We start from the raw sequence: 14,066 nt of genomic DNA, 5'->3' as shown, positions 1-14,066 counted from the left end.
GTGGCCATAGGACTGGAAAAGGTCAGTTTTCATTCCTATTCCAAAGAAAGGTAATGCAAAAGAATGCTCAAACTACCGCACAATTGCACTCATCTCACATGCTAGTAAAGTAATGCTCAAAATTCTCCAAGCCAGGCTTCAGCAATACGTGCACCGCGAACTCCCTGATGTTCAAGCTGGTTTTAGAAAAGGCAGAGGAACCAGAGATCAAATTGCCAACATCCGCTGGATCATGGAAAAAGCAAGAGAGTTCCAGAAAAAAACATCTATTTCTGCTTTATTGACTATGCCAAAGCCTTTGATTGTGTGGATCACAATAAACTGTGGAAAATTCTGAAAGAGATGGGAATACCAGACCACCTGACCTGCCTCCTGAGAAATCTGTATGCAGGTCAGGAAGCAACAGTTAGAACTGGACATGGAACAACAGACTGGTTCCAAATAGGAAAAGGAATATGTCAAGGCTGTATATTGTCACCCTGCTTATTTAAGTTATATGCAGAGTACATCATGAGAAACGCTGGGCTGGAAGAAACACAAGCTGGAATCAAGTTTGCCAGGAGAAATATCAATAACTTCCGATATGCAGATGACACCACTCTTATGGCAGAAAGTGAAGAGGAGCTAAAAAGCCTCTTGATGAAAGTGAAAGAGGAGAGTGAAAAAGTTGGCTTAAAGCTCAACATTCAGAAAACGAAGATCATGGCATCCGGTCCCATCACTTCATGGGAAATAGATGGGGAAACAGTGGAAACAGTGTCAGACTTTATTTTTGGGGGCTCCAAAATCACTGCGGATGGTGACTGCAGCCATGAAATTAAAAGACGCTTACTCCTTGGAAGAAAAGTTATGAGCAACCTAGATAGTATTTTCAAAAGCAGAGACATTACTTTGCTGACTAAGGTCCGTCTAGTCAAGGCTATGGTTTTTCCTGTGGTCATGTATGGATGTGAGACTTGGACTGTGAAGAAGGCTGAGCGCCGAAGAATTGATGCTTTTGAACTGTGGTGTTGGAGAAGACTCTTGAGAGTCCCTTGGACTGCAAGGAGATCCAACCAGTCCATTCTGAAGGAGATCAACCCTGGGATTTCTTTGGAAGGAATGATGCTAAAGCTGAAACTCCAGTACTTTGGCCACCTCATGCGAAGAGTTGACTCATTGGAAAAGACTCTGATGCTGGGGGGGATTGGGGGCAGGAGGAGAAGGGGACGACCGAGGATGTGATGGCTGGATGGTATCACGGACTCGATGGACGTGAGTCTGAGTGAATTCCGGGAGATGGTGATGAACAGGGAGGCCTGGCGTGCTGCGATTCATGGGGTCGCAAAGAGTCGGACATGACTGAGCGACTGAACTGAACTGTTTGTATATTAGGCACTGTGTATTTGGTCTAGCTTTCAAAACTCAGTTTAAAACGTTGTGCAAGCATGAAGATGGGAGAAAGGGTCTCTCTCAGTTTTACATCTAGTTCTCTAGCAACTCTCGCCCAGACACTTTCAACCTTAGGCCTGGTCCGGGATTCCCTCCTCCCCTAAGGCAGAACCAATAGGGATCCACCCTTCGCTTTCCGCCTAGGCCCAACCCTCTCCAGGTGTCTAAACCATCCGTAAGCCCCTAGGGCACAGCCCTCAGGTTACCCGTCCAGGGATACGCCCCCCACGCCTTGGTCCTTGCCAGCCCCGCCTTCTTGCTCCCTCAGACTCCTCCTCCCAAGCGCTGGCTCGGGTCCACCCATTCCGAGCTCGCCAGTTCCCGCGCTCCGAGCCGGATAGTACCTGGAGGCCACTCCGCTTGTTCCAGGTGAAAATGGACCCTGGGTACCCGCTCAGAGCCAAGAGCAGTTCGTGGATCATTCCCACGGCGGACCTCGAGTCCCTATATCCGTCGCGCCCTCCTCCAGGGCCTCAGCTGGCGACCAAGGAGGCGAGCGCTCCCTTCTCTATGCGCGCACAGGTCTCCGGGACGCACTGTTCCTCCTGACTTTACCCGCCGAGACAACTGCAGGGGAGACCGGACGGAAAGCAGCCGGCGCGCCGCGTCCCGGAAGTGCGCCGCGCTCGGCTGGGCCCCCTCGCCGGCTGCAGCCGGTGCCCCGCAAGAGTCGCGGGAGCTGCCCTTGCGCATGCGCCTTTGGCTCCCGAGGCACCCACTCGGACTTCCGGTTTGGAAGCTGGACTGGGAGGCTGGCGAGCCCGGGCTGGAGCCAGACCCTGACTGGGTGAGGCTGGCCGGTGGGCAGAGATGCGAGCGGGTTGAGCGATAGCCTGAGTGGGAGAAGCTCTCAGGTGTGGGCCACAGGGTGCTCTCAGGGCGCCTTAGTCCGGTCGGAGGCCTCCGGAGGGATTCATGACGGCTCCGAGTGACCTGGCCGGAGGGAACGAAAACAAAGAGGCCGGAACCCCGCACCCGCCGCTCCTAGACCTGAGCTCCGCGCTCGCGAACCTCGCAGCCCTCGGAGCGCCTGCCCACCACCCGAACTCGTCCTCAGGAGACCCATGACTACTGCCCCTTCGGAATTCCTCTCTCCACCAACTCAGTGTGACTCTCCCCAAACCCACTCGGACCTCGCTTCAGGAGCCAAAATCAACTTCTCTCAATGCGCGAGGTTTCCCGTCAGTAGTTCCCGGATGTTTACTGAGCGCTTACTTCTGCTGTGAGGGAAAACAGAGACCCAGTATTTAGTACTTGATTTTTGTTTGGGGTGGGAATTGGTAGTGGTGGAGTCTCAGGGAGCGGGGCGGGCTGTGAGGGCCTGGGGAAGGACAGTGGAGAGCAGCTTGCTACCCGCTGGACAGAGGCTTTGTTACCTTCAGCAGAATGGTGACCTGCCTTTAGAACCTTCCGAGCTCCAGGTCTCCCAAATGGTTCGAACTCACTGGTTAGGGGAGCTCAATGGGTCAGATTTGGGGGCGGCGGAAGAGTAGACAGTACTTTTATCCTTTGCTGCTTCTCCGGGCTGCCCTGGATGTCGGCCAGAGATGCAGCCTTTGAATGGCCTCTCACCTTCAGGCTGTTTTGACTTCCTGACCTGAAGCTGGTGCTACCTCAGATGACCACTTGGAGCATATGGGCAGTCAGGCCAGCTCTGGCAAGACCCTAGACATACATTCCTTCTGATAGTGCCATCTCTCTCTGCCCTAGGAGGAAACTGCTTACAGAGACAGACTCATCTGCAGGTGATTCCCCAAGGACATGGGAAGATGGGCCTAAGCCCTGGAACCTAGACCTTTAAGTGAAGGGAAGCTGCTTCCTGCTGTGAACCATGGCCAAACCCACCCTGAGAGGGAATGGCTCTAACTCTGAGGCCTTCCGACAGCGCTTCAGGAAGTTTCATTATCAGGAGGTGGCTGGGCCCCGGGAGGCTTTCAGCCAACTCTGGGAACTCTGCTGTCGTTGGCTAAGGCCAGAGGTGCGCACCAAGGAGCAGATTGTAGAATTGTTGGTGCTAGAGCAGTTCCTGACCGTCCTACCTGGGGAGATCCAGAACTGGGTACAAAAGCAGTGTCCAGAAAGTGGAGAGGAGGCAGTGACTCTGGTGGAAGACTTAGAAAGAGAGCCTGGAAGACCTGGACATTCGGTGAGCAGGGAGGGGGAATTCAGAAGTATGTGACTGGGAAGGGGCAAGATAAAAGGCCAAATTAAGGCACAGTCTCTATTAGCGAAGCTCCTACAAAAGGTAACTTTTTCAGACAGCTTATTGGGAGATGCCACCTGAATGTAACTTTTTGACATAATGAGAGGGGAATTCTTTTTTAGTGTGGAATTGGGTTTACTATTTTGTTCTGGAGTTCCAGCTGCTCTAAGCTAACAGTAATGGAGTAAGAAAGACCCTTGTTCTATTAACCAACCCCCCACCACCACCCCAACCCTAGCCATGTCCCAAAAGGATGATCTCTTTTGGGATATTAACTAGACTCCTCTGGGAATACCCCTCATTATGACCTTGCAGTGACAATTCATGGGGGTTGTTTCCAGGTCACAGTCTCTGTGAAGGGGCAGGAAGTGCGCTTGGAGAAGATGGCACCCCTGAAATCATCACGAGAGTTATTAAGTGTTCGGCAGGAGTCAGTGGAACCCCAGCCCAGGGGTGTACCCAAGAAAGAGAGGGCAAGAAGCCCAGACCTGGGACCACAGGAGCAGATGAACCCAAAGGAGAAGCTCAGACCTTTTCAAAGGAGCGGTGAGGAGTAGATTCATCTGGGAAGATAGGATGCCGTTCTAAGTTGGGAAGTAGGGTTGGGAGCAGTGAGTGGGAAAGGGATTTCAGGAATGAGTGGAAATGGAGCATGCAGCTGTTGGGGACCTCCTGAAGGCAAGTAGCTTAGCTCTCTGTTGCAATAAGTATTCTTATACTTCCTCTTTTGATAAGTCTGCCAGAGAATGGCTCTCTATAGTTTTTACCAGGACTTGGAATTTCTTTTCTCCTGGTAATGACACTAAGTCTGAATTTTCTAGATAAAAATTCTTTTCTATACTTGGCTTATCTTCCCTTTAGTCATTTTCTTTCTCCATATTAAACTAGATTTGTTTCTTTAAGCTTTTCCCCAGAAGCTCCATTCTTCAGACCTACTAAGTTTTTGTTACTCTCCTTTGGAAAATTCTTCAAACATCATGTTAATTGTGGAGAATTAAATTATATATATTATTCCAGTGAGGGTGTGGCAGGTAGAGGCAGACTAAGAATTTTACTTCAGAATTTCATTATACTTTCTTTCAGTATAACTCAACTAATGATTATCATTCACTTGATACTCCCAGGTCTCTTCCTGATTGTCTTGTGCCTGGTTCTTAAACTTGGTTTTGTGGGACTTGTTCTTCTTCTTTGTGCTCTGCTGAGCTCCATGTTGTATGTTGTTTTCCTTGAACACTTCTTTAAGTTGTTGAGGTGGTTTTGAATTCTGATATTATCATCCCAGACACCAGCCTTCTCAGCCAGGCTGGTAGTGGTCTCTGTCTAATCATCCAGATGCAGTCCCTCAACCCCACTTGCAAAACTGATCTGTTTTTGAACACCTACCAACATGCTCAACACCATGCAGGGTCCTTGGAACGAGGAACGGTGCCTCTCAAAGAGTCTACAGTATGATTGAGAATATTAGAGTTAACGTAAATATGTGAATTGAACTGTATTCAGACAGTGCCAAACCATGACTTGTTAGTTGTGTGAGTACAATAGGGGTTGGTAGAGTAGGAGATGAGGGAGGGCTGTATGGAAGGCTTCAGGGGGGCACTAATGGGTTAAATTTGCATGGAAAGGAGGGAGTTAAAGGCAAGGCAAGGCAGAGTGGTGAATGTGTGCTGCGTTCTGGAGAGAGGAGTCTGGTCTGAATGTGCTGTGCCTGTCAGGCACTCAGGTTAAGGTTTGGCAGTACAAACAGCACGTGAGCTGATGAAGCAAGAGCCCGGAGTTAGGTAGAGCAGTGACTGCTGCATAACCCAGGTGAAGGAAAATAAGAGGTCCAGACTTAGATGGTGGCAGTAGGAATAAAGGATATACTGAGGGAAAAGCCTCTAGAAGTTACTGACCGAGTGTGAGAGAAATGAAACAGCTGAAGACAGTCTCTTCCTTGCAATCACTCTTGAGTTTAATTCTCTAGTCCCAAGTAGAGAACCACAGCTGACCCTTGAACAACATAAGTTTGAACTGCACAGGTCCACTTATACACAGCTATCTTTTCATAGTAATTACTACAGTACTGTAGTTGGTTAAGTCTACAGATGTGGAGGAACGTGGATACAGAGGGCCTACCGTGAGCTCTACTCGGATTAACAGCCCCCCTCCCCGCCCCCGTCGTTGAAGAGTCAGCTCTCTAGGAGGCAGGAAGTGACTGTTTTCAGCAGTGCCAGGACCTGCATACAAGTAGTCTGGAGAGCTAAGCAGTAACTTGGAGCAGAATTATCTGCTCTGAACACACAAGAGGATGCTTTCCTCTGTCACCCTGCTCTGGGAAGTATTTCTCATTGTTTGAGGTTTTATGTATTTTCCTCACATTCTTCAACCCACTGATCTTTCTGAAAACATTTTCTTACTTTTCTTTATAAGCTTCTTGGATTAAAAAAAAGCAAGTCTGAACTCAGATACTTTTTTATGATGATTCCAAACTATGATATCCTTTGTTTGCTTCCCTGCAAGCAGGATTTCCATGTTCTAAATCCAGCATGGTCTCCAGCTTGGAGCAAGGAGAGCCATGGATCCCAGATCTGGGCTCCAAGGAGAAGGAACTCCCAAGAGGCAGTCACACAGAAGACAGACGAATGCCTGCTGATCTGTCACTGTCCAGAAGAGAGAGAAGCAGCTGGGTGGACCAGGATCACCGGGGCTTTGAAGATGAGAAGGTGGCAGGTGTGCACTGGGGCCATGAAGAGACCAGAACTCTCCTCGCAATTCTCAGTCAGCCTGAGTTTTATGAGGCTCTCCGAAACTGTCATCGGAACAGCCAAGTGTACGGGGCTGTGGCAGAGCGGCTTCGGGAGTTTGGGTTCCTCCGGACCCTGGAGCAGTGTAGGACCAAGTTCAAAGGTCTCCAGAAGAACTATCGAAAAGTCAAGAGTGGCCACCCACCTGAGACCTGTCCCTTTTTTGAAGAGATGGAAGCCCTGATGAGTGCCCAGGTCATTGCCCTGCCCAGTAATGGCCTGGAGGAGGCAGCCTCTCACTCTGGCCTGGGAGGCAGTGATGCTGAGACCGAGGAGCCAGAGCAAGAGGGCTGGCACCATGAAGAGGGAGAGGAGGCCACAGCTGAAGAGTCTGACAGTGACGAAGTGGGCCAAGAGGCTACCCCCCAGGACCCTGACAGCTCCACCACACCTGTCCTTTTCCGTAGCCCAAGTGGTAAGCTTTTCTTCTTGGCATTTTAGGATTAGACTGACAAATTATGAGGTTGGGTGTGGAGTCAGTAAACTTAATGTCACTTGCCAGCTTTGTCACTTAAGAGAATAGAGGCATTTCTCAGTTCTTTATGTATTTCATTCTCTTGTGGGAAAACCAATGAGTTAATAGTAAGTAAAGAAAAATATTAGATATTATAAAGAAATATACTCAAAATTCAGGTGAGTCTTTAAAAGGAGTACCATTCCTTCTGTTTCTTTCTTAAAATATATTTTCCTGATTATAAAATCACTGAAGGCTGAGAAAATCTTGGCAGTATAGTATCTTTAAGGAGAAACAGTTTATCTGTTGAGTGCCTTATATGAACTGGTGTTTTATTTTTACCCTCCAAACTCAGTTTATTATGTGTTCCTTTTTACTTAAAAGAGCATACTGAAGGACTGCTTCAAGTTGGGAAAACATTTTCTATGTTTCCTCTATGAGATTTGCATCACATATTGGCATTTTAATAGGACCTAGTTTTGCAGCAAGAAATCTTAACACTCCATTGAAATATTATTTGCCTATGGAACCATCTTTAAATATCACGTTATTACTGATGTAATCTGTACAACTATGCTGTTATGGGAAAAACATCACATATGAAGCAGGAGGCTTTGTTTCTAATCCTGCCCACTCATCAGCTAGGGGAACATTTCTGTTTGTGTCCTCAACTGTAAGGTACAGACAGAGCTAACTCCAAAGCTGCAGTTCTACTGGGAACAGTTATCTATTCCGTCCACGTTTTATTATGTGTTGTTACTTCTGTTCTGGTCTTCTTGTCTTGCACTTTTTCCTTTTAAAAAAATTAATTCTTTCCCTTTTTGTCACTGGAATAAATTTAGGTAAATCACAAACATGGCCCATGTGCTACCTGCTATTACTTTCTTTATCTGTTCCTTTTGTCTTTTTCCACTGCTTTTTCTCTGTCTTCCAATTATTTCCCTTTTGCTTCCCTGGCAGAGTGGAGGATAATGGAAGCAATGTCATCGCCACCTGGCTCTCAAGTGGGAGGAAGGCTCTTGGAATCTCCCTTCCCTTTAGCTTGAGGGACCTTCAGGGAGCAGAGTCTCTAGTCATCCTGATGAAGTTCTGCCCATGTTGGGGACCAGGAGGTGCTCTATGCTCTGCTTCCTTCCTCCTGGCTCTGCCAGTCCTCTGCTACTAAGGAGAAGGTGCATGACCACAGGTTCTTATCTTCTACCCTCCCTTCAGGCTTTGCTATTGTTGGGCTGGCTTTTTGAGACTGTGGCCAGGTGAAGAAGGGCCATAAAAGGGAATGCATTAGGCAGCAGTATGAATCTGAAAGAGACTGTTCCTTGGGATTTTGAGACATTCTTTGGGAGACTTAATTTATAAGGAAGTAGGGCTGGTAGGAAAAGACTGATCAGAGAATGTCAGGATGGCTCCTGGCTGACAGTGACTGACTGTAGGTTTTCTAACCAGTTATTTTCTGGTTAGGATCAGAACTCCAGAACTGCTAGAAGAATGGGGAAATGCCTTCTGTACGCTTGCCTCAGTGTGCATAATGATCACGACTGTGATCAGGTGAAAAGGCCTTTTAAATTGAATGTAGGAATCAAGGTCTCTGAAACTGATATGGGTCAGAGAAGCAGAACATCCTGGGAGTCTGCATTGATTTGGAAACATGAGCTGTTCATGCCTTCTCACCTGGAGCTCAAGCTTAGGTGACTTTTCATGATGCAAATGCTAGGACTGAGGGATTGCGGCTATAAAGCCCTGCATTAAGTGGTGTTAAAACTTCTCTTCTGGTGGCAGGTGTGCACTGGGGCTATGAAGAGACAAAGACCTACCTTGCAATTCTCAGTGAGACTCAGTTTTACGAAGCCCTTCGGAACTGTCACCGCAACAGCCAGTTGTATGGAGCTGTGGCTGAGCGGTTATGGGAATATGGCTTCCTCAGGACACCGGAGCAGTGTCGGACCAAGTTTAAGAGCCTACAGACCAGTTATCGGAAAGTCAAGAATGGCCAAGCACCAGAGACCTGTCCCTTCTTTGAAGAGATGGACGCTTTGGTGAATGCCCGGGTGGCTGCCCAGCCTAGTGACGGCCAGGAAGAAGAGAGAGCCTTATGCCCCATGCAGGAGACCAGTGAGGCTGAAGCTGAAAAGCAAGCCGAGCAGGCAGTCGAGGCCATAGAAGATGATTCTGAAGATGATGAAGAGGATCCCGAGATACCTCCAGAGGCACTGACCCGTGCTCCAGTCTTATTTCAGAGCCCCAGTGGTAAGGTCCTCTTCTTAGGTAGAAATGGCAAAGGGAAGGCAGTGGCATCTAGGAGAAAAATTATCAGATTGAGAACCAGGAGAACTGACCTCTACACCCAATACTCAGGGATTCTTCTCTTTTCTCCAGGTTTCCTGTCTATGTAGGCAGCTTTCCACTTGACTTGCTTCCTCACACTATAGCATCAATCTGAGATGGTTGCACACTTTGTAAATGTGCCATCATCTGCACGTGAGCTGCTCAGTTACTAGCCCACATACCTAGCAGGGACTCTGAAAGCTAACATTTCCCAAACAGCATGTCATGTACACATGGTACATGAAGTTGGTTTTTTTAAAGTTCATTCTCATTTCTGCTGTTTTCTTCTAGTTTCAGCTTATATATCATCTGTATGCCTGCTTTATTCATATATATGAAAACCTGATAATCTCTTTCTTCAGACACACTTACCCAAAGTCTGAAATTTCTGAGGGAACTGACCCTTTGAATCTTATTTACTGTTTAAGGAAGAAAAAAAAAAAAAAACTTCATTATGGCTTCCCTCCTTGCAGGAAGAATTCTATTTTTGGAGTCATACATATATATGTATATGAATATGCACTATGTTACTAGTTGAGTACCTTAAAGCAAGTTACTTAGCCCTGTAATTCTGCGTATATATTAAGACCGGCCTCACAAGATTGATGTAACTGAAGTACCACAGTGAGGCACCTAGCACAGTACTTGGGCATTTGATAAACAGCAGTTTTCTTTTCCAAAATATTCTTTAGATCTGCATTCTCCAAGTGTGCTCCACAGAGCATCAACTCCGTGAAGCTGTTAACATGTTCTGCTAGATAACAGCTTCTAGGTTTAGGAAATGCTAAGTACCCCTTTCAGGGGCTCATAATTTATAGTCATATATTTAAGTTTCTGAGATTTCAGTTAATATAATGAACCTCCATTTCATGGGTCTAATCCTAACATGACTTCTGGGTAGAAATAGTGCTTTAAGGGGTACATGTTCTCAGATTTAGTCCAGGGAACTGGGATCCAGAGTTTATCTGAAACCTCTGAAAATCCTACAAATTCAAACTAAATTTGCAAACTGAAACTTTCCAAGTATCTACAAATTCTCATAGCCTAGGCCTGGGAAGCCTGGCATTTGGCTCTTAGAAGAATATTAAAGCTTAGTTTGGGCATTAGAGTAGTGCTTTGGAACATCTAGTGGTTATTTGTCCATGGGCAAAGAAAGTTTGAAAGAGATAGCACCTACCAAAGTTTCTCTCTCAGAAGGCTTTTTGTTCTTTGAAAGACAACAGGTATCTTTCTACCCTGTTTTTATTCTCAACACATGGAATTTAAGAGGGAAAAGGACTCATGTCGTTCTTCCTCAATATAGAAGTTCCCCAGTTTCCCTGGGCATTCCTTTCTTATCCCTTTAGTTACTGGCAAGGAATGTAAACCGTGACAGGCCTGAGATGAGGCTAAAATACAGCATTAGAAAGTATCTTTCCTGGATAATCATAGTGGTGGTTTTATCTTAAATCTGGCAGGTTTTTTCTTGGTATACTGAGAGGATTTTCTGAAGATCCCAGATATCCAGGAAAAAGAGTTAAAAGAACATATTCATCAGATCCCCTGTAGATGAGAAGCATGTGACAGATAACGAAATAGAAGGTTTTAATAGACAGTAGTTAGGATCTAGAGCTCCCTGATTTTTATGTTAAGTCATCTAATGTGATACTTTACACTCACACATAATAACTGAGAAAATGGGTAACTTTTAATTTTCTATTCTTATGTTAGGTTTCGAGGCTGGATTTGAGAATGAAGCGAATCTAAAACGGGATATTTCTGAGGAAGTACAACTACATAAGACATTACTTGCAAGGTCTGAAAGGAAAATTCCCCAGCATCTTAATCAAAGTAAAGGCAGTGAGAGTGAATGCAGACCTGGAAGACAGTGGGAAAACACCCCGGGAGAGAAAAAAGGAAAACCAACATTCCCTGAAAGGAGTTTAGGTAAAGTTCCAAGTCATCAGAGACCTTACTTGGGAGAGAGACCCTATAAATATCTGAGATACGGCAAAAGCTTTGGTCCAAGCTCCCACCCTATGCATCAGCTAGCCCATCAAGTGGAAAATCCATATAAATGTGCTGATTGCGGGAAAAGCTTCAGTCGGAGCGCTCGCCTCATTAGACACCGGAGGATCCACACTGGAGAGAAACCTTACCAATGTCTTGACTGTGGGAAAAGTTTCCGTGACAGCTCAAATTTCATCACCCACAGAAGAATCCATACAGGAGAGAAACCATATGAGTGTGGTGAGTGTGGAAAACGCTTCAATCAGAGCTCAAGCCTTATCATTCACCAGAGAACCCACACAGGAGAAAAGCCCTATCAGTGTGAAGAGTGCGGGAAGAGTTTCAATAACAGCTCTCATTTCAGTGCACATCGGAGGATACACACAGGAGAGAGACCCCACGTGTGTCCCGACTGTGGGAAGAGCTTCAGCAAGAGTTCTGACTTACGTGCACACCACAGAACCCACACTGGAGAGAAGCCCTACGGGTGTCAGGACTGTGGCAAGTGCTTCAGTAAAAGTTCCGCTCTTAATAAGCACCGAGAGATCCACACACGAGAAAAACTTCTGTCACAGCCAGCACCTAAGTAAGCCCTTGAGGATCTATGAGAAAACCAGCCTCATTACATGTATTGAAATTGTTTGGAAATAGTTCTCCAGTAGTGAGATCCATCTTCTAATCTGTGCCCAACTAGTTAAGGAAACAGTCTAGAATTTACCCCACTGCTTGTTCCTGTGTTTCTCTTGCATCTAGAGTAAGAACAAAAGGAAGATTCGTTCTCTCTCCTTGCTTGTATTGACAGTAACACCCTTCCCTCTCAGAGCCTGTGTTGTTCCCCTAACAGAGAGGACACAGTAGCAGATCCTGTGAAATTTGATGTGTTCCCTTTACTCATCACGTTACTCAGTTGCATTTCAACTAGAAAAACCCACACTGCAGCACTTCATGGAGAAGTAGTGAGGATTCTCACTGAATGGGTCTAGCTCTTTGTACAGTAATGGAAATGCAAAAAATGATTTTTTTTTCCTGCTCACTTAAGTCTGTGCTCAGAATGATATACTTATCACACACACTCCTTTACCTTAAAGAAGGAGCCTTTAAGTGTCCAGTCTGGTTCTGACCTATAAACCATTTTGTCAAGAGTCTAGGTGTGCTTATATGGGGGAACAGTGTAAACCTCATATAAACGGTGAGGTGTGAACCCTGGATTTCTTACTGTCTTCAAAGCCCCAGAAGCTTTGGAATAGAGTAACACTGTATTTACAGCATCTATTGTGATTTTTTTTCTGGTCTGTCTCATCTAAATTTTGTCTGTCCCTTGTGGTCCAGAAGCCCAAAGAGGAAGGCAAGGGGATGCAGTAATACGGAAAGCAGTTAGAACTGCCAGAGGGACTGCCATAATCCACACACCCTAACACCGGGGTGAGTGTCACGCACCCTGTGGACACAATACTAACGTGCGATGAGCAGAAGCCACTGGCCATGCTCCCACAGACTGGGAAAACAGACCACTTTGTGTCAGAAACTCTTTACCCTAATGGTAAGGGGGACAAACTATCTTTGGTCAGTGGGGCTGACAATACTTACACACACGCACACACATTCAACTGTATACATCTATTTTTAAAAGCATCTCTTCAAACAAGTGTGATTCTGATATCATAGAGATGGTATTGAATTAACTGCCCACATATTCGCAGTAGTATGAGCCTGTACAGCACAAGTTAAACAGACCCCATCCTTGTCCTTACAACCTACAACAGATGACACTGACATGAACAAATACGTACAGCTACAATGGTTTTAGAGAAATTTAGAAAGCTAGATAGTAACACTAGGCATAAAAGTTAAGGTCTAAAGCATTAGAGTTTGGGGAAAAAATAAGAGGTATTTTCTTCTCTTTAATCATGAAGGTTTCATGAAGCAGGAAGTGCTCAGAGGGAAGGTTTACTGGGCAAGATGAACTTTCCCAAACTGTAAAACTGCATGCTGAATGGGTGAGAAATGGGAAAACTGGGGAGCAAGGGAGCAGGGGGCAAAGGACAGACTGTAAGGAAGGTGAGCCAATGCTCAGAGGAGCACAAATTTGAGGGGTAGCACAATAAGGCTGTGCAGGGGGCAGAGAGGGACTTGCTTCAGCTGAAACATGGAGGGCCAGGAACACCACACACAGGCTTCCATACCCTAGAATGTTAGTATATCAGGGCCTGTGCTGCACTTGCTGAGTGGCACTGGGTAAGAAAGATGAGCAGTTTTAGGGGACTAGCTCCTATGGGAGACAAAGGTCGGGAACCAGTATCCTGAGAAGATATTTCGAATGGCAGGTCAAAGGAAAGAAGATGCCCAATGGCTAAGGTCTGAGATAAGCAGCAGTCACATTAATGAGCTCTCAGATAGGAATGAGATCTGGGAGAGAAATGGGGAGATAGGATATTCTAAAATCCACAGCTTACTGTGATAGACAGTAATGATGTCTACCAATGATGAACTGGAGTTCTGGTGCTAAGGGAATTTCCTAAGTCTTAGGAATTAAGGGGAGGTGGTATCTCAGTTATGTTGCCTAAACAGACAGGGAGATAACAAGAAATACCAGTGTAAAGCAATGCCTCAGGATCTGAGATAATTTAGGCAGTGTGCTGTAATGTTTTTAAAACATGAGAGTACTGTGTTCAGTATATCTGTGTATAGTCTTGTGGAAAAAGCACTGGTTGTGGTATCAACAGATATGAATTCTGGTTCCAGATGTCTTACATGTAAGTCAACCTGCCTCCATTTCCCTTTGTGTAAAGCAGAACAATGTTTACACCTTAATTTGCCTCTCAGGGATACCAAGTTAATAAAAATTATAAAGTGCCCAGTGGTTCTTCAAGTGCTTTTTTTTAAA

General features: G+C 45.9%; 3 protein-coding genes across 12 annotated transcripts in view; 1 reads left to right on the top strand and 2 right to left on the bottom strand.

Annotated features, from left to right (window-relative positions):
* Positions 1-2,651, bottom strand: part of TUBGCP4 (tubulin gamma complex component 4) — a 43,701-nt gene extending 41,050 nt beyond the window's left edge. For all 3 annotated transcript variants that reach the window (XR_011250171.1, XM_069558829.1, XM_069558830.1), the window contains exon 1: positions 1,776-2,651. Coding sequence is in view for 2 of the 3 variants with exons in the window: in XM_069558829.1 (XP_069414930.1) it covers positions 1,776-1,853 (78 nt within the window). In the remaining variant the exon portion in view is untranslated. The remainder of the gene's footprint in view (positions 1-1,775) is intronic.
* Positions 1,762-14,039, top strand: ZSCAN29 (zinc finger and SCAN domain containing 29). Of its 5 annotated transcripts, none has more exons than XM_069558822.1 (6): positions 1,762-2,612; positions 3,142-3,577; positions 3,976-4,180; positions 6,137-6,832; positions 8,648-9,115; positions 10,904-14,039. In XM_069558822.1, the coding sequence occupies exons 2-6, from the start codon at positions 3,263-3,265 to the stop codon at positions 11,770-11,772; spliced, it is 2,553 nt and encodes an 850-aa protein (XP_069414923.1). In that variant the 5' UTR covers positions 1,762-2,612; positions 3,142-3,262; the 3' UTR covers positions 11,773-14,039. The 5 variants fall into 5 exon arrangements, with proteins under 5 accessions (XP_069414923.1, XP_069414924.1, XP_069414922.1 ...); XM_069558823.1 differs by having other exon boundaries at positions 1,768-2,653; XM_069558821.1 differs by having other exon boundaries at positions 2,016-2,674.
* The window catches only part of MAPDA (N6-Methyl-AMP deaminase), a 34,325-nt gene continuing 25,822 nt past the window's right edge, over positions 5,564-14,066 (bottom strand). For all 4 annotated transcript variants that reach the window (XM_069558835.1, XM_069558833.1, XM_069558836.1 and 1 more), the window contains exon 13: positions 5,564-9,163. The gene's annotated coding sequence lies outside the window, so the exon portion shown is untranslated. The remainder of the gene's footprint in view (positions 9,164-14,066) is intronic.

Source organism: Ovis canadensis, chromosome 18, assembly GCF_042477335.2.
Source record: "Ovis canadensis isolate MfBH-ARS-UI-01 breed Bighorn chromosome 18, ARS-UI_OviCan_v2, whole genome shotgun sequence".
Classification (NCBI taxonomy): Eukaryota; Metazoa; Chordata; class Mammalia; order Artiodactyla; family Bovidae; genus Ovis; species Ovis canadensis.
Note: the sequence above shows the minus strand (reverse complement) of the source record. Positions and strands in the feature narration are given on the sequence as shown.

Excerpts from the sequence above, each read along its gene's own strand:
- ZSCAN29 (XM_069558822.1), top strand. The coding sequence starts at position 3,263 with ATGGCCAAACCCACCCTGAGAGGGAATGGCTCTAACTCTGAGGCCTTC. Across the intron at positions 3,578-3,975 it reads CTGGAAGACCTGGACATTCG|GTCACAGTCTCTGTGAAGGG; the intron begins GTGAGCAGGGAG and ends GGTTGTTTCCAG. Across the intron at positions 6,833-8,647 it reads CCTTTTCCGTAGCCCAAGTG|GTGTGCACTGGGGCTATGAA; the intron begins GTAAGCTTTTCT and ends TTCTGGTGGCAG.